The sequence below is a fragment of the Oncorhynchus clarkii genome, chromosome 20 (assembly GCF_045791955.1).
Source record: "Oncorhynchus clarkii lewisi isolate Uvic-CL-2024 chromosome 20, UVic_Ocla_1.0, whole genome shotgun sequence".
NCBI classification, from domain to species: Eukaryota; Metazoa; Chordata; class Actinopteri; order Salmoniformes; family Salmonidae; genus Oncorhynchus; species Oncorhynchus clarkii.
The window spans coordinates 34,779,392-34,802,350 of NC_092166.1; the positions used below are offsets into that span (position 1 = coordinate 34,779,392).

The 22,959-nt window shown below is 43.7% G+C and overlaps 1 protein-coding gene across 2 annotated transcripts in view; it reads left to right on the forward strand.

Annotated features, from left to right (window-relative positions):
- Positions 1 to 8,717: 8,717 nt before the first annotated feature.
- The window catches only part of LOC139376289 (CUGBP Elav-like family member 5), a 48,274-nt gene continuing 34,032 nt past the window's right edge, over positions 8,718 to 22,959 (forward strand). For both annotated transcript variants that reach the window (XM_071118660.1, XM_071118661.1), the window contains exons 1-3: positions 8,718 to 9,060; positions 9,799 to 9,881; positions 22,559 to 22,607. In XM_071118660.1, coding sequence (XP_070974761.1) covers positions 8,718 to 9,060; positions 9,799 to 9,881; positions 22,559 to 22,607 — 475 coding nt within the window. The remainder of the gene's footprint in view (positions 9,061 to 9,798; positions 9,882 to 22,558; positions 22,608 to 22,959) is intronic.

Genomic DNA, 22,959 nt, shown 5'->3' on the forward strand with positions numbered 1-22,959 from the left:
CTATGAAAACTTTAGGTAATGACCAAATGAGACTCTTAAGGGAACATTCTCTAAAGGTGTGGGGAAAGTTTGTTAGCTGGGGTGGCCAGTAGTGTTCACACCAGTAGTGTTCACCTGGTATCAGTGAGGAGAACAAGGCTCTTAAGTGTTTTTAAAAATATATATACTGTATATAAATTTCACATTTATTTAACCAGGTAGGCCAGTTGAGAACAAATTCTCATTTACAACTGTGACCTGGCCAAGATAAAGCAAAGCAGTGCAACAAAAACAACACAGAGTTACACATAAACAAACGTACAGTCAATAACGCAATAGAAAAATCTATGTACAGCGTGTGCAAATGTAGAAAAGTAGGGAGGTAAGGCAATAAATAGGCCATAGAGGCAAAATAATTTACATTTAACATTAACACTGGCGTGACAGATGTGCAGATGATGATGTGCAAGTAGAGATACTGGGGTGCAAAAGAGCAAGAGGATAAATAACAAAATGGGGATGAGGTAGTTGGGTGTGCTTTTTACAGATTGGCTGTGCACAGGTACAGTGATCTGTAAGCTGCTCTGACAGCTGATGCTTAACGTTAGAGAGGGAGATATAAGACTCCAGCTTCAGTGATTTTTGCAATTCGTTCCAATCATTGGCAGCAGAGAACTGGAAGGAAAGGCGGCCAAATTAAGTGTTGGCTTTGGGGATGACCAGTGATATATACCTGCTGGAGTGCGTGCTATGGGTGGGTGTTGCTATGGTGACCAGTGAGCTGAGATAAGGTGGGGCTTTACCTAGCAAAGACTTATAGATGACCTAGAGCCAGTGGGTTTGGAGACGAATATGTAGTGAGGGCCAGCCAATGAAAGCATACAGGTCGCAGTGGTGGGTAGTATATGGGGCTTTGGTGACAAAACGGATTGCACTGTGATAGACTACATCCAGTTTGCTGAGTAGAGTGTTGGAGGCTATTTTGTAAATAACATCGCAGAAGTCAAGGATTGGTAGGACAGTCAGTTTTACAAGGGTATGTTTGGCTGCATGAGTCAAGGAGACTTTGTTGCGAAATAGGAAGCCGATTCTAGATTCAATTTTGGATTGGAGATGCTTAATGTAAGTCTGGAAGGAGAGTTTACAGTCTAACCAGACACCTAGGTATTTGTAATTGTCCACATATTCTAATTCAGAACCGTCCAGAGTAGTGATGCTAGCCGGGCGGGCGGGCGTGGGCAACAATTGGTTGAACAGCATGCATTTAGTTTTACTAGCATTTAAAATCAGTTGGAGGCCACGGAAGGAGAGTTGTATGGCACTGAAGCTTGTTTGGAAGTTAGTTAACACAGTGTCCAAATAAGGGCCAGAAGCATGCAGAACGGTGTCGTCTGCATAGAGGTGGATTAGAGAATTACCAGCAGCAAGAGCGACATCATTGATATATACAGAGAAAAGAGTTGGCCCGGGAATTGAACCCTGTGGCACCTCCATAGAGACTGCCAGAGGTCTGGACAACAGGCCCTCCAATTTGACACACTGAACTCTATCAGAGAAGTAGTTTGTGAACCAGGTGAGGCAGTCATTTGAGAAAACAAGGCTATTGAGTCTGCCGATAAGAATGCAGTGATTGCCAGAGTCAAAAGCATTGGCCAAGTTGATGAAGACGGCTGCACAGTACTGGCTTTTATCGATGGTGGTTATGATATCGTTTATGGCCTTGAGCATGGCTGAGGTGCGCTAATGACCAGCTCGGAAACCAGATTGCATTGTGGAGAAGGTACGGTGGGATTCGAAATGGTCGGTGATCTGTTTGTTAACTTGGCTTTCGAAGATTTTACAAAGGCAGGGCAAGATGGATATAGGTTTATAACAGTTTGGGTCTCGAGTATCTCCCCCTTTGAAGAGGGGAATGACCGCGGCAGCTTTCCAATCTTTGGGGATCTCAGACAATACGAAGGAGAGGTTGAACAGGCTATTAATAGGGGTTGCCACAATTTCGGCTAATAATTTTAGAAAGAGAGGGTCCAGATTGTCTAGCCCAGCTGATTTGTAGGGATCCAGATTTTGCAGCTCTTTCAGAACAGCAGCTGTCTGGATTTGGGTGAAGGAGAAGTGGGGGAGGCTTGGGCAATATGCTGCAGGGGGTGTTGAGCTGTTGGCCGGGGTAGGTAGGGTTAGCCAGGTGGAAAGCATGGCCAGCCGTAGAAAATGTATTGAAATAATAAATTATCGTAGATTTATTTCCTCAGTGCAGTAGGCAGCTGGTGGGAGGAGCTCTTATTCTCTATGGACTTTACAGTGTCCCAAAACGTTTTGGAGTTAGTGCTACAGGATGCAAATTTCTGTTTAAAAAAGCTAGCCTTAGCTTTCCTAACTGACTGAGTAAATTGGTTCCTGACTTCCCTGAAACGTTGCATATCGCGGGGGCTATTCGATGCTAATGGGGAATGCCACAAGATGTTTTTGGGCTGGTCAAGGGCAGTCAAGTCTGTGGTGAACCAAGGGCTATATCTGTTCTTAGTTCTACATCTTTTTTGAATGGGGCATGCTTATTTAAGATGGCGAGGAAACACTTTTGAAGAGCAATCATGCATCCTCTACTGACAGGATGAGGTCAATATCCTTCCAGGATACCCGGGCCAGGTCGATTAGAAAAGTCTGCTCGTTGAAGTGTTTTAGGGAGCGTTTGACAGTGATGAGGGGTGGTCGTTTGACCACGGACCCATCACGCACGCAGGCAATGAGGCAGTGATCACTGATATCCTGATTGAAGACAGCAGAGGTGTATTTAGAGGGCAAGTTGGTAAGGATGATATCTAAGAGGTGTGAGATTCTGAATGACAGACTTTCCAACCCACATGTCTGGTTTGGAACCAGAATGGATATGAACGCAAGTAGGAGCAAGGTGGTTGGAGAGTGGAGTATACATTTAAGGAATATTTCACTCCCAACAGTAAAGCTAGCTACATATTCAGACATCAGAAGTAGCTTTCACAGAACATTTTGGTAACTTTCTACAACATTGTATTAGGTTGCAAAATGTTACTAATTGGTAACATTGTCTCAACGTTGTAGTTTGGGGAAAACCAAACGATAACATTAACCAAAGTAGAAATTACAGTTTAGAATGTTTCTCACAAAACATTTTCAAATGGCTGTTTTTGAAACATTTTCCAACATTGTAAATGGCTGTGGTGTCATACCAACTGGCACAAAACCTTAATGCAACGTTATGCAACGTTGTAATCGGGTTGTATAATGTTTCAGCTGGCAACGTTTTATGCACAACCAAAACTAACCTTTGCCAACGTTCCAATACAGCTTAAAATAGTTTCTCTTGAAATGTTTTGATGTTTGAGTTTTCCAAAACATTCTCCAACATTGTATAAGGTTGTGGAATGGTACCAGCTTGCATGAAACCTTACTGCAATGTTTTGCGATATTGTACAAGGTTGTGAATTGATTTGATATTTTAGAATGTTCAAGGTACTTCAGTAAACTGACAATTATTAAGAAGACAAAAAAATTGCTGTCCAGCAAGCAAACCATTTGAATTTTATTACTTTGAAATGTACTTTTATTATGCAGACCTGCTAGCTAACTAACTAAACTGTCATTAGCAAGCACAGTGAAATATAGAACTGCGTATTGACTTTGTTTCAGGGGCTATGGATCAGAGAGAGGACCATGCCAAATATCTCAAAGTTACATGTACAATGATTTCATCCAGTACATTTTGTTGACCCATATTCATAATTTTTTTCTTAATTCAATAGTATCAATGCAACCTGGAACATTGCAAAATGTTTTGAAACGTTTATTGGTAGCCTACACACACAAAACAAAACTTTTCAGAATGTTTTCACAACCTTACAGCAGCCAGCTGGGCTCATGTCCAGATGTGTCCATTTCCCACACCATCTGTTGTGTAGTTCCATCAAGCTATGCTTCAACTGTCACTGAAACTATAGGGAGTGACTGTGTACCTTACTATCTGTAACTTGACTGACGGGAGGGAGGGAGGGAGGGAATGTGGGGAACGAGAGTGATTGAGGAAGGGTTGGAGGGTGGGACGATGGAAAGGTAAGGATACATGTGGAAGGGAACGTCTTATCAGACTCGTTCTTCCACAGAGCTGGACCGCTTGAACGATGATTGCTGTTGGTGAAAGAAGACATTTGTGTGTGCATCCGGAGCATAGAACACACATAACAAAACAATCATAACTAAAATATAGCCGTTCAGACCCTTTGTTTGAGCAAGCCTAAATTAGTTCATGAATAAAATGACTTAAACAAATCACATAATAAAATACATGGACTCATTCAATGTCTGATTTGTTATTGTTACCCATCTACCAATCACTGCCCTTTTTTTTTAATTAAGCTTTTGAAAACCTCCCTGGTCTTTGTAGTTTAATATGTGTTGAAATTCATTACTTGGCTGAAATACCTTATTGATGTTGTAAATATGGGGGACAGAGAAATGGTTAGTAATGAAAAAAAAACTATGATTTCACACCAAATATCTCTTTAAGCATGGTCGAGCTAATAAGTATGCTGTGGATTATGTATTTAACCACTCGGACACATCAAATATAGAGTTGACCTTCTGAACTGAGCTGCAGGACAGGAAGGAAACTGCTCAGGGATGTTGCTATGAGGCCATTGGTGATTTTAAAACAGCTACAGAGTTCAAGTTCAGTGATGGGAGAGAACTGAGGATGGATCAACAACATTCTAGTGACTCCACAATAATGAGTGAAAAGAAGAATACAAATATACAGAATAACATTTTTCCAAAACATGCACCTTGTTTGCAACAATTCACTAAAGTAATACTGAGAAGAAGACAAAAACAGCAAAGGAATACACTTTTTGGCCTGAATGCAAATCCAACACAACACATCACTAGAGTTACTGCCTCCTTATTTTCAAGGATGATGGTAGATGCATCATGGTATGGGTTTGCTTGACATCTGCAAATACTGGGGAGTTTTTCCAGGATAAAAAAATAAACTGAATGAAGCTAAGCAGAGGAAAAATCTTAGAGGAAAACCTGCTTCAGTCTGCTTTCCAACAGAGAATGAGAGAGGAATTCACATTTCAGCAGGACGATAACCTACAACATAACTCCAAATCTACTCTGGAGTTGCTTACCAAGAAGACAATTAATGCTCCTGAGTGGCCAAATAACAGTTTTGACTTAAATTTGCTTGACTTAAAGCTTTGGCAAGACATGAAAATAGCTGTAGCCATGATCCCCAACATCTTGAAATAGCTTTTGAGACATTTTGAGAAAAATACTGGGCAATGTTGGACAATCCCGGTGTGCAAAGCTCTTATAGACTTACCCAAGTAGACACAGCTGTAATTGAAGCCAAAGGTGTTTCTAACATGTATTGACTCAGGGCGAAAATACTTATGAATACTTATAATTTAATTTTTTGAACTTTTTTTGTTGTTGTAAATTTTTCTTCCTCTTTGACATTACAGAGTATTTTGTGTAGATTGTTGACAAAATGACTAAATAAATAACTAAATAAATCTTAATCCCACTTTGTAACACACAACATTTTTTGAAGAAATCCAAGGGGTCTGAATACTTTTGCAAGGCACTGTATTTACATTTGACATTTTTGTCAGCACACCCTCTTATCCAGAGCGACTTACAGTTAGTGCATTCATCTTAAGATAGTCTGTGAGAGTCAACCACATATCACAGTTTAGTAAGTACATTTTTCCTCAAAGTAGTTATCAACAAAGTCCGTGCAAGTAGGAAAAGACAAGTGTTAGTACAATGAAGGCAAGGATGTTTTTTTGTGTGTTGTATATTTACTATTATTGATTTATTTATCTTATTTGGGGGGGGGGGGGGGGGGGTGCTGTAGGATTAATCAAGAGACTCATATCTCGCAAGTCTTCTGAGATCAGTGGTGTTGAAGAAAATTAGGCAATGTAAGGACTGGCAGGTGGAAGCTCTGTATGCTGCATAGTTAGCAGAGTTATACCGCATAGTTTCAGTTAATATAGTATACTGTTACCGAATTGCCTTCGTATACTGTAGTCATTTTAATCACAAGTGCAACTCTAAATACCCACCTCAAAGTGTCACTCAATAACCACCAATTCTGGTTACTGCTTTGTAGCTATCGGACATATACTGCATGTACATACAGATCTTAATTTGAGCCAGTTTGCTACAGCGGGAAAATAATCATGCAGCAACAGGAAATGTGAATTATTATGTGGATTATAATTAATGGACATTTGTGTAGGGTTTGATACATTTTCATAATGGAAAATCAAGTCTGAAATTTCAAAGTGGGAATTACAAATGTCAGAAGACTTTTTAAACCAATTAAAAAAAAAAAAAATGTCCTGCAATGCAGAAAAGTTCTCCTGCAACAGAGTGATCAAACTAAGATCTCTAGAGTTTCCGTTCTCTCATTTCTTACCCCCCATTAAGCTACCAGTGATGGGTGAGGGTAACACTTCTTGGTATATTTCACACCGAAAAACAAAAGACTTAAATGAAACAAACAATAGATTAATATCAATAAAGTGTTTTTCTAAATAAGTCACAATAATGAAATGGGTAAAACTGTAAAACAGAGGCCATGCTGATCACAGGTGCAGTTCCAGACTGGTCTCATAGTCTAGACACATAGTAAACGTAAATCCAGGACACTTAAATTAGTATGATAAGTTACTGTACGTTTGGTGTGGTTACAAAAGACAGAACGCTACTCAAGGCAAAATTAAATCAGGGGTAGGTGTATAATGTGAATGTCTAGCAACCTAAAGGACAACTTGAGCATTTTAGCTAAATAGCAACTTGCAACTACTTACCACTTTTTAGCTACTTTGGAACTACTTAGCATGTTAGCTAACCCTTCCCCTAACACTAATAACTTAACTTAACTCCTAAACCTAAGCTTAACCCTAACCTTAACCCCTAAAACTAACCCTTAGACTAGCTAACCACCTAGCTAAAGTTGGCATTAGCCACAAGAAATTGAAATTCGTAACATATCATACAAAATGGATGATGTACATACACAAATTAATACATATCATACTACACTCAACAAAAATATGTGCTGAGGAGTATTTATGTCCTGTAATAAAGCCCTTTTTCAGGGAACAAGTCATTCTTATTGGCTGGGCCTGGCTCTCCAGAGGATGGGCCTGGCTGCCAAGTGGGTGGGCCTATGCCCTCCCAGGCCCACCAATGGCTGCTCCCCTGCCCAGTCATTTGAAATCCATAGGGCATAATTAATTTATTTTAATTGACTGGTTTCCTTATAGGAACTGTAACTCAGTAAAATCTTTGAAAATGTTGCATTTTGCGTTTATATTTTTGTTCAGTATAATTGTCCAGGATTTACGTTTACTATGCTACACTACATATACAAAAGTATGTAAACACCCCTTCAAATTAGTGTATTCGGCTATTTCAGCCACACCCTTTGCAATCTCCATAGACAAAGATTGGCAGTAGAATGGCCTAACTGAAGAGCTCAGTAACTTTCAACGTGGCACCGTCATAATATGCCACCTTTCCAACAAGTCAGTTCGGAAAATGTCTGCCATGCTAAAGCTGCTCGGGTCAACTCTGAGTGTTGTTATTGTGAAGTAGAAACGTCTAGGAGCAACAACGGCTCAGCATCGAAGTGGTAAGCCACACACGCTCACAGAATTGGCCCGCAGAGTTCTGAAGCACATAAAGCGTAAAAATTGTCTCTGGAAGCAACGTCAGCACAAGAACGGTCCATTGGGATCTTCATGAAATGGGTTTCCATGGCCAAGCAGACGCACACAAGCCTAATATCATATACAATGCCAAGCGTGGGCTGGAGTGGTGTAACGCCTGCCGTCATTGGACTCTGGATCAGTGGAAACATGTTCTCTGGACTGATGAATCACGCTTCACCATCTGGCAAGCCAACAGAAGAATCTGGGTTTGGCGGATGCCAGGAGGACGCAACACGCCCCAATGCATAGCGCCAACTGTAAAATTAGGTGGAGGGGGAATAGTTGTCTGCGGCTGTTTTTCATGGTATGGGCTAGACCCCTTAGTTCCAGTGAAGGGAAATTTTAATGCTACAGTATTCAATGACTTTGTAGATGATTCAAGGCTTCCAACTTTGTGGCAGTTTGGGGAAGGCCCTTTCCTGTTTCAGCATGACAATCCTGGGCTCCCGAGTGGCGCGGTCCATACAGAAATGGTTGTCGAGACTGGTGTGGAAGAACTTGACTGGCCTGCACAGAGCCCTGACCTCAACCCCATCTAACAACTTTGAATTGGAATGCCGACTGTGAGCCAGGCCTAATCACCCAACATCAGTGCCCAACTTCACTAATGCTCTTGTGGCTGAATGGAAGCAAGTCCCATCAGCAATGTTCCAACATCTAGTGGAAAACCTCCCCAGAGGAGTGGAGGCTGTTATAGCAGCAAAGGGGGGGGGGGGGGGGACCAACTCCATATTAATGTCCATGGTTTTGGAATGAGATGTTCGACGAGCAGGTGTCCACAAACTTTTGGTCGTGTAGTGTATATCTATCCTTGAGTCAGTAAATCATCATCTCCTGGAGGTGTCGCTCAAGAACCAACGATTATCTTCAAGCCCGTGTCGTTTCCATCTGAGTGCATCCTCTCTCCATCTCAGTACTAGTGTGTGTGTGTCTCAGTGTGTGTGTTGTCACTCTCCTCCAACCTGCTCCCCGCTCAGCATGGCCAGATTTACGCAAAGTGAAAGCAGAAGGGATCAGCAGCAGCATCATCCCCAGCCGACTCATCCCGCCCCCGTCAACCTGCTTCTACAGCAGCCGCTCCTACTTATCCCTCATCAGAATCAGCTCGCGCACATCCCGGTTCCGAAACCCATGAACGGACCAGAATCTGTCTCCATGCACACGGACTGCGGCGCCATGAAAGACCAGGACGCCATCAAGCTCTTCATTGGACAGATTCCGCGGAACCTCGAGGAAAAAGACCTGAAACCTCTCTTTGAACAGTTTGGGAAAATCCACGAACTGTCTGTTCTGAAGGACCGATACACAGGCATGCATAAAGGTAGCGTTTTATGTCGGGTCTGCGCCTCCTCTTAGGCTACAGTTGGTCGTTACATTGTAATTACTGTAATTATCATCTGTATGAAACGCAATAGTCATTCCATGTTTGTACCTTTTTGTGATAGATAGTGTCTCTCATCATCTATTATCTCTTGTGGTGTCTGTTCTAGCAGTAGTGTGTTAGCCTAGGTACCTTGTAGGCTCCTACTAAAAACCCCATGTGACTTGTGGGATATTCGGTAAATATCAGGTACATTTTTTTGCTATAAGGGCTACTGTAGCATCCCAACTCTTTTTTTCTTGCCCTAATTATTACACACCTATCTTCACCGTTTTGCGCCAGGTGCGCGCATAGCCTACAGTTTATCCTCTCGCCATCCTAGTGTGTCGTGATGCAAACAAACATTTAGAATATCTGGCAAAAAATCAAAAAGATCTCAATGTTTATTGTCGAAATGTTCGGTATTTTTTAACAACGCTCATGTCTTTGCATCACATTGGCAAGCTATACATATATGATCAACAGGATTAGGCTATGTGTCCTTCATGTGTGTGTGTGTGTGTGTGTGCGTGTGCGTGTGCGTGTGTGTGTGCGTGTGTGTGTGTGTGTGTATACCAGTGTGTGCGAGTGAGCAAGCATGTGTGTGTGTGCATAGTTAAATAAAGGTTAAATAAAATAAAATAAAATAAAAAAATGTGTGTGTGTGACTAACCCTTGTTGATCTGTTTTGATTGACAGGTTGTGCGTTTCTCACCTACTGTGCCCGGGATTCTGCCATCAAAGCCCAGAATGCATTGCATGAGCAGAAAACCCTACCTGGGGTGAGTACTCCGCCGCCTACATGCTGCCAGGGTTTTGTACAGAATGAAAGATGGTATAAAAGCTTTTTCCCAAAGACATCTGGGGAAGAGTTGCCAATTCCTTTAGGATTGGGGAGAATGAGAGAGAGGAGAGTGAGAGAGAGACCGAAAAGAGGGAGGGAGAGGGTGGAGTGAAAGAGAGAAAGAGAAGGTACTGTACAAACAGCAGTAAACAGAGCCATGTAGATAGCTTGAGACTGTTCACTCTGTGAGCCATGTATGAGCAGGAATAGCAGGGGCAGGAATGGCAGAGAGAGAGAGAGAGAAGGGAAACTGAAAAGTGAGGCAGATAGAGACAGAAAGAGAGAGAAAGCAGATGAGAAAGAAAGATCTGAAGGGAGAGGCAGAAAGGAAAGAGAGAGAGAGTGAGATGAAAAGGAGGGATATGGGTGTGCGTTTTGTTTGTGTGTGTGTGTGTGTGTGTGTGTGTGTGCGTGCGTGTGTGTGTGTGTGCGTGCGTGTGTCTGTGTCTGTGTGTGTGTGTGTGTGTGTGTGTGTGTGTGTGTGTGTGTGTGTGTGTGTGTGTGTGTGTTTGTTTGTTTGTCTAGATTTATTGTAGGTCAATGCCAAGTGGCAGCAGTGTAGGGAGCAGCATTCCGTTACATAAAATAATCGAATTCTGCTCCTCTTTTTTCCAGCCCACTACACATACAGAGAGAGAGAGAGAGAGAGAGAGAGAGAGAGAGAGAGAGAGAGAGAGTGTGTTTGGAGACTATGGAGCGATTTCAGAGCCAATAGAAATTTCATTTGAATTCCAAAATGTTGAATTTCCATTAGGATCTAGAATTTTTATTTAATATTTTAAAATGTGTAATGCACATATTGAATTACTTAATTCATAAATTGAACTTGTATTTCATGTTTTGAAACTGTGTTGAATTGATATTACATTCAGTTTAACAATTCAATATCAATTGAATTAAATATTCATAAGTCAACATTTATATATTCATTTTCAATATGGTAGATATTGCATTCATGTCTGTGTATCACGTTTAAAAACCTTAATTTTAAGTTTACCAAATCCAAAGTTTTGGATATTCAACTTCTCAGATGAATTCAGATTCAGTTTTCAATTGCAGTTCTCTAAATTCAGATTCAAAACATCAGATGGTGGTACATTGCCAGCCAGGTAAAGTAGAGGAGAACAGATAGAATCAAACACTCACTGTGGTAAACAGAAGCGTCTAGCAGTTTCTAAAGCCAATGTGACATGTTGAATATATTTTCTTCCTATTTGGCTCTAGCATTTGAACCATGTTGGGTATAAGTTATTATTCAAGAAAGCTAAGACTCTCTGCAACATGGACTTGTCTTCGGTTCCCCTAATATTTCACAGGCCAGGCCTGTTAGATGGGGGTGTCACAAAAAAACAAAAATAATTTGGCCTCTATAAGGTTTGAACCAGGTCTCCTGCATGTCACAAGACTGTGTTAGCCTACTTAGACAAAGCATAGGGATAAGTTCAGGTAAAGGACGACACGATGTCACAGCGACCCCAATGGTTGAACAAGATCTCAGTCCAGTGGCACTATTGCAAAGGATGCCACGCTGCCCGCTTAGCGAGTACCGCTTCCCCCTGATTCAGCTCATTTGGAGACTAGAACTCGGGATTTCTCCCTCAAAAACACATGTGACCACACTCCTGAAACATTCCAACCCCTCGTGCTATTAAAAAAGGCCTTCTTCAATTACGGGGCGACACATCAGGCTGAGGAGTGAGTTTTACACCATCCCCATCCGCTACACTAATACAAGTCTTCAAGCTCCTGCAAGGTTACTCATCAGAAGAGCGCGGTTCGGTGAGCCATGCTTATGTGATGAGGAACCTGAAGACCTGTTCCTTGGACACGCCTTAGTTTTATGGTGAACGTGTTCGTTTCAAGTGTCCAGGTGTTGTGATACCGATGGTTTCTCAGGACTGATGGCTTCTACAGTGTGGTTGTGGTTAGATGGATTAGAGCTCCATGTAGTTGTCACGTCAGGGACAGCATTTCAGCTAAGCCTAACCCTTTTTCTAACCTTAACATAATTCTCCTAACCTGCTATGTTAATTCTCCTCACCTGATGTGTTAGTTATCCTAACCTGCTACCTTAGTTTCGCCTAACCTGCTGGTTTAGTTCTGCTAACCTGCTGCGTTAGTTCTCCTAACCTGCTGCGTTAGTTCTCCTAACCTGCTGCGTTAGTTCTCCTAACCTGCTGCATTAGTTCTCCTAACCTGCTGCGTTAGTTCTCCTAACCTGCTGCATTAGTTATCCTAACCTGCTGTGTTAGTTCTCCTAACCTGCAGCATTAGTTCTCCTAACCTGCTGCATTAGTTCTCCTAACCTGCTATGTAAAATCACTTCTGTCTGTAGCTGTACTCCATCTAGCCACAACTGTAAAAGCCATCAATTCCAAGAAACGGTCAGTATCTAAACACTGGCAATGGTAGTCATTATAAGGGTAACGTGACTGACTGAATTAAGACTTTTCATTTTTGTTTAAAAAAAAGTTGTCATTTAGCAGACACTATTATCCAGATCAGCTAGGGTTAAGTGCCTTGCTCAAGGACTCAACAACAGATTTTTCACCTAGTCGGTGAGTCGAACCAGCGACCTTTCAATTACTGGTCCAACACTCTTAACCGCTAGTCTACCTTCCGCCCCTATGTTAGCTAGCTGAACTAAAGCCTAGGCATTGGTCCTCTGACTTGGATAAATATTTTCAAGGAGGTCAAATGGGGGTAAAGTGTAACACAAGTCGTTTGGTGACCACGCTCGCGTGACGAGTATCTTGTCTGAGACCTGAAAAGTTGCATTGTCTGGCACACAGGAGACCTGGGTTAGAACCCCAACAGTCAAACTAATACGTCTTCAGGTCTCAGGCAAGGTTGCTCATCCCATGCATGGATCACTAAACCACCTCTGTTGCACTTAAATGGGAAAATATATTCAGCATGCCACATTGGATTCAGAAACCGCCATAAGCTTCTGTTTAGAGAGTTTGATTCTCTCTGTTCTCAAGATTTTTTTGTTTTTTTTCTCTGGTTTTGAATTTCAATTTAGAGAATGAATTTGAAAACTGAATCTGAATGCATCTGAGAAGTTGAATACAGTATATGAAACTTTGATGAACTTGAAATTATAGTTTGTAAACTTGATACACGGACAATGATTGCAATATATACCATATTGAAACTGAATATACAAATATTGAATTTTAAATTCAATTCAAATTTTAAAACTGAATGTAATATGCATTCAATTCAGTTTCATATTATGAAATACAAGTTTTATTTATGAATTAAGTGATACAAATGTTGCATTACAAATTAAAACATATAATGTTCAAATTCTGTATCCTAATACAAATTATAAATGAAAGAATTCAAATACACTGAAATCGATCCATAGTGAGAGAGAGCGAAAGAGAGAGAGGGAGAGGGAGGTGGAGAAGCAAAGGAAGGATACAGAGAGACAGCGCACTCTGTGGCTGAATCCTTATTCACCTCTTCCCCTTGCCCCTCGGCCCTCCGTTTGCGTTCACACACGCCTCTGCCAGTTGCACAAGTGTCCCAAAGCACAGGGAGTGAAAATTATTGAGGGTGTTGGGGCTAATTAGACCCTCAGATAGCCACTTCGACTGAGCCAGCAAGGCATCAGGCTTTAGGGCGAAGTGCTATCCCGACACGCACAGCGATATGTTAGGAGTTTGCCCCATTTTATACACAAGAATGGAGGTGTGCCTTATTATATTCACGTGCATTTATTTAGGTCCGATTTCGAGACTTGACACATGTAACAGATATAACATCCCCCATATTAAATGTTTAACTGTGACTATATATGGTAAAACTACAGCGGGGATTTGTTCATTTGAATTTCATGCTAGTTTTATTATTTAAAAAGTGAATCTTACAAGTCAGGAGTGTGTCCCGAAGTTGATGGGTTTCTTGATCCCATTTCCCCTCTCTGTAAGTCACCGTCGGAGGTTCGTCAGAAACACTTGACAATGGAAGGCACTCAGAGCGAGTTGGTAGGGGCAAGGTGGTGGTTTGGGATTCACAGACTCACTCACTCACTGAGTTTCAGACACATAGCCGACATGCAAGATGGGAAGCTCGAATGTGTCGTATAAAATACTATAACAGGGCCAACCCCCCAAAGCAGTGTGAAATGGAAAATAACAGCTTGCTCTTCTCATGCCCACTAACCCATATTAATGCCACTCTCCTCTCCCCTTGTCGCTCTCTCTTTCCCCTGTCTCTCACTCTGTCTCTTCCTCTCTCTTTCTGTCTTACTGTCTCTTTCTCTCCCTCTCTCTCTCTCTCTCTCTCTCTCTCTCTTTCTCGTTATCTTTCTCACAGTCTCTCTCCCTCCCTCTAATGGTTTATCTAGTTATTTCTCACCCCCCTCTTTCTTTTGAATCCTAGCTCTCTCTTTCGTGTTTGTGTGTGTGTGTGTGTGTGTATGTGGGTGTGTGTGGGTGTGTGTGTGTGTGTGTGTGGGTGTGTGTGGGTGTGTGTGGGTGTGTGTGTGTGTGTGTGTGTGTGTGCGCAGAGGAGGTTTTCACTCGTCTCTAATTGCCGTTTCCCTTCCTCTCACATCCCTCTCTTTCTTTCTCACCCTTCTCTCCTTTTACTGGAGGAGTGACAGCTTCATCAGAAATAATTGGCTGCTTGCACTGTGCAGCTGCATGTCTCTCTGCATGTCTCTCCCTCTCCCCCTCCCCTCTCTCTCTTATCCCTCACTTCTGATCTATTATTCATCTGCGATGTTGTAATGCAAAATTAATTAGGCTTAATAATAGATTTGGTGGGGTGTAGGTTAGACAGACAGACTGCCATTAAAACAAGTGTTTAGTGTGACGATTGACGTCCATGTTTAGCCAATGAAAAGGCGTGAAGTTTTTTTTTTATAGATTTTTATTTTATGGCATAGATAGACTAGGGGAGGTATCATTTCAAATAGCCTTCTCAAAACAGCGGATAAGGTTTCGAAATGAAGATTAACACACGCACATGCACAGACACACAAACACACATGCAGTACACACAGATTCCTTTGAACAATGTACCACCAGAAATTCTATGTCTGTGTCTTAGCGAATGCTTGTGTATTGTTGATGCATTGTTCACAATCTATTATGCGCTTGGCCGTGACATTTCTGCCTCACATTGATGGATTCACAACCTGAGCCAGGCCACTAGGCTATAGTAGAGCCCCATGAGCGGTACCATTGTGGTTTACGCTCCCCTTGCGACTTGTGCTCTCATTAATCCAGTGCACAGAAACGGATTAGATAGTGTTGTTCCACATGGTGATCCTCACTGTGACGGAATCATTCTCAAAAGACACAGGTGATGACACAGGGATATGCTGTGTGTGTGTGTGTGTGTGTGTGTGTGTGTGTGTGTGTGTGTGTGTGTGTGTGTGTGTGTGTGTGTGTGTGTGTGTGTGTGTGCGTGTGCATGTGCGTGTGCGTGTGTGTGTGTGTTCTACCTCAGAATCCCTCTGTTACTCTGCGCTTTTACAGCACAGTAAACTCATGATAAGTGCACAACATTGTATATGTACAGTACCAGTCAAAAGTTTGGGCACACCTACTCATTCAAGGGTTTTTCTTTATGCTTACTATTTTCTACATTGTAGAATAATAGTGAAGATATCAAAACTATGTGTGTGTGTGTGTGTGTGTGTGTGTGTGTGTGTGTGTGTGTGTGTGTGTGTGTGTGTGTGTGTGTGAGCGCGTGCGTGCGGTGACAGAGGCACTCTTCCCTCAGGTTGATGACCATGACCTTCTCTGTCACTGCTGAGTCTCTCATTAACTCACATGTTTGGCCCTCCTCTCTGTTTCTCTCTTACTCGTTCTCTCTGTCACTCCCCTATGCCTCTCTTTCTCATCCTTCTTTCTCCCTCTGACCGTGTCCAACTGCAGTATATGGCTGTCTACACTGCCTGTCTTCGTTGGTTTTAATTGCCACAGTGCTTCGCTGAGATGCAACACATTATTCATCTAGTCCATGTTTCCTTGTAGAGAGAGGTGCCTGCCAAGAACACATGAAGACGTCATAGTAGGACACACTTACACACAGGCATGTTTAGTCTTTCTCAGAGAGCCTGTGTATTAATGTGCTCTATATTTTTCTGTGAGAGCGTTTTATCTCGCTACGAGAACACTCCCCGAAGTCCGGCAGCAGCAGAACCTTCGGTGGAAGAGTCAGCCCACATCTATTATTTAACAAAGTTAAACCAGAAGTATTAAGACCCCAGAGGGCTTTAGATCAGCCTCACAACAACTGTGTTTGCAATAGGCTGCTCACAGTTAAACAAACTGCTAATACATGCAGCCTGAGATGCAGAAATATGTTGAATTCCAGGTTTCTTTACCTGCATGGGTTCCCCATTTGTTTTAGTTACCCTTTTTGGGAGTCAACACATAGAAGACAATACAAAGTGTGTGTATGTGCGTTCATGTGTGTGTTCGTGTGTATGTTCATGTGTGTGTCGTAACCTGAGGCTCGTTGGTATCTAAGGGCTGTGCTGTGTGTGTCTGTATGGTGTAACGTGCGTGATGCGTGTGTGTCTACCAGTCGAGGCTGCTGAGGGGAGGACGGCTCATAATAATGGCTGGAACGGGGTAAATGGAATGTGTTTGATGCATTTGATATCGTTCCACCTATAACACTCTAGCCATTACCATGAGCCCGTCCTCACCAATGAAGGTGCCACCAAACTCTTGCGGTGTCTGTATGTACGGTTTTACAACCGCTGTTTCCATTTGTAGGGCTGTATAAAATCGCGGTCGGAATCACTGAATCCAGACATTAAGACAGAATTCATTTTGTTTTTATTGAAGTTAGTAGGAAATCAACTAAAAGTATTGAACTTGCATTAATTTGACCTGGCAGAATGATATCATGATTATTTGCATCAATCCAGCGGCCATTTGTTTTGCAAACTCTGCAACCACACGAGCGCTACAGAAGCATAGCTAACCAAACAACGGTCTCTGGCTGGTGCACACCCAAAAATCTACATTTCCTGTTTTTTTCCCAGTCCTCAAAAGTTGTCTCCTGATGTGATTTAAGCATGATTATGGACTTAAAGATCAAATGTTGTTGTTTTTCTAGTAATAAAGTGTGATTTTGAGGGCGAACGACTGAAACAGAAATGAAAACTGAAACCTGGATTAACAAAACAGAGAAAAGGGAATTTGGGAAAAGAGTAAACGGAATCAGGAAAAAACTGATTTTATATGGCTCTAGTGGAGGGGTAGTGAGCTGTGTTATGAAAGGGTGAATGGGTAGTGAGCTGTGTTATGGGAGGGTGGAGGGGTAGTGAGCTGTGTTATGAAAGGGTGGAGGGGTAGTGAGCTGTGTTATGGGAGGGTGGAGGGGTAGTGAGCTGTGTTATGAAAGGGTGGAGGGGTAGTGTGCTGTGTTATGAAAGGGTGGAGTGGTAGTGTGCTGTGTTATGGAAGGGTGGAGGTGGAGTGTGCTGTGTTATGGAAGGGTGGTGTGGTAGTGTGCTGTGTTATGGAAGGGTGGAGTGGTAGTGTGCTGTGTTATGGAAGGGTGGAGGGGTAGTGAGCTGTGTTATGGAAGGGTGGAGTGGTAGTGAGCTGTGTTATAAAAGGATGGAGGGGTAGTGTGCTGTGTTATGAAAGGGTGGAGGGGTAGTGAGCTGTGTTATGAAAGGGTGGAGGGGTAGTGAGCTGTGTTATGGAAGGGTGGAGGGATAGTGAGCTGTGTTATGAAAGGGTGGAGGGGTAGTGTGCTGTGTTATGGAAGTGTGGAGGGGTAGTGTTCTGTGTTATGAAAGGGTGGAGTGGTAGTGTGCTGTGTTATGGAAGGGTGGAGGTGGAGTGTGCTGTGTTATGGGAGGGTGGAGGGGTAGTGAGCTGTGTTATGGAAGGGTGGAGGGGTAGTGTGCTGTGTTATGGAAGGGTGGAGTGGTAGTGTGCTGTGTTATGGAAGGGTGGTGTGGTAGTGTGCTGTGTTATGGAAGGGTGGAGGGGTAGTGTGCTGTGTTATGGAAGGGTGGTGTGGTAGTGTGCTGTGTTATGGAAGGGTGGAGTGGTAGTGTGCTGTGTTATGGAAGGGTGGAGGGGTAGTGAGCTGTGTTATGGAAGGGTGGAGTGGTAGTGAGCTGTGTTATGAAAGGGTGGAGGGGTAGTGTGCTGTGTTATGGAAGGGTGGAGGGGTAGTGAGCTGTGTTATGGAAGGGTGGAGGGGTAGTGTGCTGTGTTATGGAAGGGTGGAGTGGTAGTGTGCTGTGTTATGGAAGGGTGGTGTGGTAGTGTGCTGTGTTATGGAAGGGTGGAGGGGTAGTGTGCTGTGTTATGAAAGGGTGGAGGGGTAGTGAGCTGTGTTATGGAAGGGTGGAGGGATAGTGAGCTGTGTTATGAAAGGGTGGAGGGGTAGTGTGCTGTGTTATGGAAGTGTGGAGGGGTAGTGTTCTGTGTTATGAAAGGGTGGAGTGGTAGTGTGCTGTGTTATGGAAGGGTGGAGGTGGAGTGTGCTGTGTTATGGGAGGGTGGAGGGGTAGTGAGCTGTGTTATGGAAGGGTGGAGGGGTAGTGTGCTGTGTTATGGAAGGGTGGAGTGGTAGTGTGCTGTGTTATGGAAGGGTGGTGTGGTAGTGTGCTGTGTTATGGAAGGGTGGAGGGGTAGTGTGCTGTGTTATGGAAGGGTGGTGTGGTAGTGTGCTGTGTTATGGAAGGGTGGAGTGGTAGTGTGCTGTGTTATGGAAGGGTGGAGGGGTAGTGAGCTGTGTTATGGAAGGGTGGAGTGGTAGTGAGCTGTGTTATGAAAGGGTGGAGGGGTAGTGTGCTGTGTTATGGGAGGGTGGAGGGGTAGTGAGCTGTGTTATGGAAGGGTGGAGGGGTAGTGTGCTGTGTTATGGAAGGGTGGAGTGGTAGTGTGCTGTGTTATGGAAGGGTGGTGTGGTAGTGTGCTGTGTTATGGAAGGGTGGAGGGGTAGTGTGCTGTGTTATGGAAGGGTGGAGGGGTAGTGTGCTGTGTTATGGAAGGGTGGAGGGGTAGTGTGCTGTGTTATGGAAGGGTGGAGGGGTAGTGTGCTGTGTTATGGAAGGGTGGAGGTGTACTGAGCTGTGTTATGGAAGGGTGGAGGTGGAGTGTGCTGTGTTATGGAAGGGTGGAGTGGTAGTGTGCTGTGTTATGGGAGGGTGGAGGGGTAGTGTGCTGTGTTATGGAAGGGTGGAGTGGTAGTGTGCTGTGTTATGGAAGGGTGGAGTGGTAGTGTGCTGTGTTATGGAAGGGTGGAGTGGTAGTGTGCTGTGTTATAGAAGGGTGGAGTGGTAGTGAGCTGTGTTATGGAAGGGTGGAGGGGTAGTGTGCTGTGTTATGGAAGGGTGGAGTGGTAGTGTGCTGTGTTATAGAAGGGTGGAGGTGGAGTGTGCTGTGTTATAGAAGGGTGGAGTGGTAGTGTGCTGTGTTATGGAAGGGTGGAGTGGTAGTGTGCTGTGTTATAGAAGGGTGGAGGTGGAGTGTGCTGTGTTATGGAAGGGTGGAGGTGGAGTGTGCTGTGTTATGGAAGGGTGGAGTGGTAGTGTGCTGTGTTATGGAAGGGTGGAGTGGTAGTGTGCTGTGTTATGGAAGGGTGGAGTGGTAGTGTGCTGTGTTATAGAAGGGTGGAGGTGGAGTGTGCTGTGTTATGGAAGGGTGGAGTGGTAGTGTGCTGTGTTATAGAAGGGTGGAGTGGTAGTGTGCTGTGTTATAGAAGGGTGGAGGTGGAGTGTGCTGTGTTATGGAAGGGTGGAGGTGGAGTGTGCTGTGTTATGGAAGGGTGGAGTGGTAGTGTGCTGTGTTATGGAAGGGTGGAGTGGTATTGTGCTGTGTTATGGAAGGGTGGAGTGGTAGTGTGCTGTGTTATGGAAGGGTGGAGTGGTAGTGTGCTGTGTTATAGAAGGGTGGAGTGGTAGTGTGCTGTGTTATGGAAGGGTGGAGTGGTAGTGTGCTGTGTTATAGAAGGGTGGAGTGGAGTGTGCTGTGTTATGGAAGGGTGGAGTGGTAGTGTGCTGTGTTATGGAAGGGTGGAGTGGTAGTGAGCTGTGTTATGGAAGGGTGGAGTGGTAGTGTGCTGTGTTATAGAAGGGTAGAGTGGTAGTGTGCTGTGTTATGGAAGGGTGGAGTGGTAGTGTGCTGTGTTATAGAAGGGTGGAGTGGTAGTGTGCTGTGTTATAGAAGGGTGGAGGTGGAGTGTGCTGTGTTATGGAAGGGTGGAGGTGGAGTGTGATGTGTTATGGAAGGGTGGAGTGGTAGTGTGCTGTGTTATAGAAGGGTGGAGTGGTAGTGTGCTGTGTTATGGAAGGGTGGAGTGGTAGTGTGCTGTGTTATAGAAGGGTGGAGTGGAGTGTGCTGTGTTATGGAAGGGTGGAGTGGTAGTGTGCTGTGTTATGGAAGGGTGGAGTGGTAGTGAGCTGTGTTATGGAAGGGTGGAGTGGTAGTGTGCTGTGTTATAGAAGGGTAGAGTGGTAGTGTGCTGTGTTATGGAAGGGTGGAGTGGTAGTGTGCTGTGTTATAGAAGGGTGGAGTGGTAGTGTGCTGTGTTATAGAAGGGTGGAGGTGGAGTGTGCTGTGTTATGGAAGGGTGGAGGTGGAGTGTGCTGTGTTATGGAAGGGTGGAGTGGTAGTGTGCTGTGTTATGGAAGGGTGGAGTGGTAGTCAAATCAAATCAAAGTTTATTTGTCATGTGCGCCGAATACAACAGGTGTACAGTGAAATGCTTACTTACAGGCTCTAACCAATAGTGCAAAAAAGGTTTTAGATGAACAATAGGTAGGTAAAGAAATAAAGCAACAGTAAAAAGACAGGCTATATACGGTAGCGAGGCTATAAAAGTAGATATGTAGATATGGTTAAAGTAACCGTATAGTGTGCTGTGTTATGGAAGGGTGGAGGGGTAGTGTGCTGTGTTATGGAAGGGTGGAGGGGTAGTGTGCTGTGTTATGGAAGGGTGGAGGGGTAGTGTGCTGTGTTATGGAAGGGTGGAGGGGTAGTGTGCTGTGTTATGGAAGGGTGGAGGGGTAGTGTGCTGTGTTATGGAAGGGTGGAGTGGTAGTGTGCTGTGTTATGGAAGGGTGGAGGGGTAGTGTGCTGTGTTATGGAAGGGTGGAGGGGTAGTGAGCTGTGTTATGGAAGGGTGGAGGGGTAGTGAGCTGTGTTATGGAAGGGTGGAGTGGTAGTGTGCTGTGTTATGGAAGGGTGGAGGGGTAGTGTGCTGTGTTATGGAAGGGTGGAGTAGGCCCCAATAAAATCAGTGTTGCAGAGAACATGGACGGAATCACGGAATCCAGACATTAAAACGGAATTGAACAATATTCAAAAATGTAATGAATTTAGCAGGAAATCAACCAAATGTATTTATTTGAAAATTCAGTATTCTGCCCAAGATTATCATTAAACATTGATTCACAGGAATGTCCCTGTCTGTGTGCGTGTTTGTCTACCACTTTATGTAGCCGTTAGCGATGATGCTTATGTTATGACAATAAAGTGTAATTCTGAGAGGGAAACCCTCCCCCCCCAAAAAAAAATTGGGAAAAACTGAAACCTGGAATAACAAAAACGAAGAAAATGGAATTAGGGGGGGAAAATGTAAGGAATCAGGCAAAAAATAAAACCGATTATATAAGGCTCCACTTTTTCCTCAGTTCGGAGCTTTCACTGCATATCACGGCTTGGCATGTTCTTATGGCAGAGATGCCTGACTGTGGAATCTCTTGTGACAGCCGTGTCATATTCATGCCAACACACACACACAGACATGCGCACAAGTGATTTTTCATGCACACACAAGATCACACCCACACACAGACACAGAGACACACACACACTCTCTCACACACTCTCTCTCTCTCTCTCTCTCACTCACTCTCTCTCTCTCTTTCTCTCTCTCTCACTCTCTCTCTCTCTCTCTCACACTCTCTCTCTCTCACACACACACTCTCTCTCTCTCTCTCTCTCTCTCTCTCTCTCTCTCACACACACACTCTCTCTCTCACTCTCTCTCTCACACTCTCTCTCTCTCACACACTCTCTATCTCTCTCTCTCTCTCTCTCTCTCTCTCTCTCTCTTTCTCTCGGTCAGCAGACAGGGTTCTCTCCCCACACTACCGGTTCTCTCAGAAACCTGACAGTATTCTGTATGAGGACGTACAATCCACTTAACCCTACTTGACTCCATGTGACTGTAACTAGGAAGAATAACATGGTTATGTGTGATTTAGCAGTGTGAAAGATGTTCTGCAGGGAAACCTTCATGGCCCGGGGTCCTCCTGCGTTTTACAACGTCAACATTTCCTCCGTGCTCAGTTCCAAGTCTATGAATCTGAGCTACGTTAGGGGAAGGTTTATAGCGAGGTGGTGATTGGTCCCCATCAATCTAGTGGATGAATGGAGAGATGAATGAAAGGGAGAAAAAGACAGAAAGGATGTTATCTCCACCGACACAGGCTGTCATTGTAAATAAGAATTTGTTCTTAAATGACTTGCCCAGTTAAATAAAGTTACAAAATATAATGATAATAATGCATGAGATTAACCATCTCGCTCTGCATCTCTTTCGTTCTTTCTCCCCTCACTCTGCCCTCTCTCTCTCTCTCTCTCTCTCTCTCTCTCTCTCTCTCTGCAGATGACTCGTCCCATCCAAGTGAAACCAGCTGACAGTGAGTGTCGTGGAGGTACTTATATTTTGTTTTCCTTATCTCTCTTTCTCTCTCTCTCTCATTTCTCTCTTATTACATGAGCTTCCATTTCTGTCTCTTTCCACTTCATGTTCTATCTGTGTAGCTTATTCTTATTCTTTCTCTTCCTCATTCTACCCTGGCTTTAGTGTTCCTGTGAAGTGTGTGTGTGTGTGTGTGTGTGTTGTCAGGAGGCAAGGTTGTAACTATGTAAATGTTCTCTAACCCAGTCCACCACATTAGCTGATAATAGTGTCTCTGTCTCTGCTGTTCTTGGCCCCTACCCAACAGTCGATTTTCTGCCCTAGTTTCACTTACAGCAGGCCTTTCTTTCTGCTGGGTTGTGTGT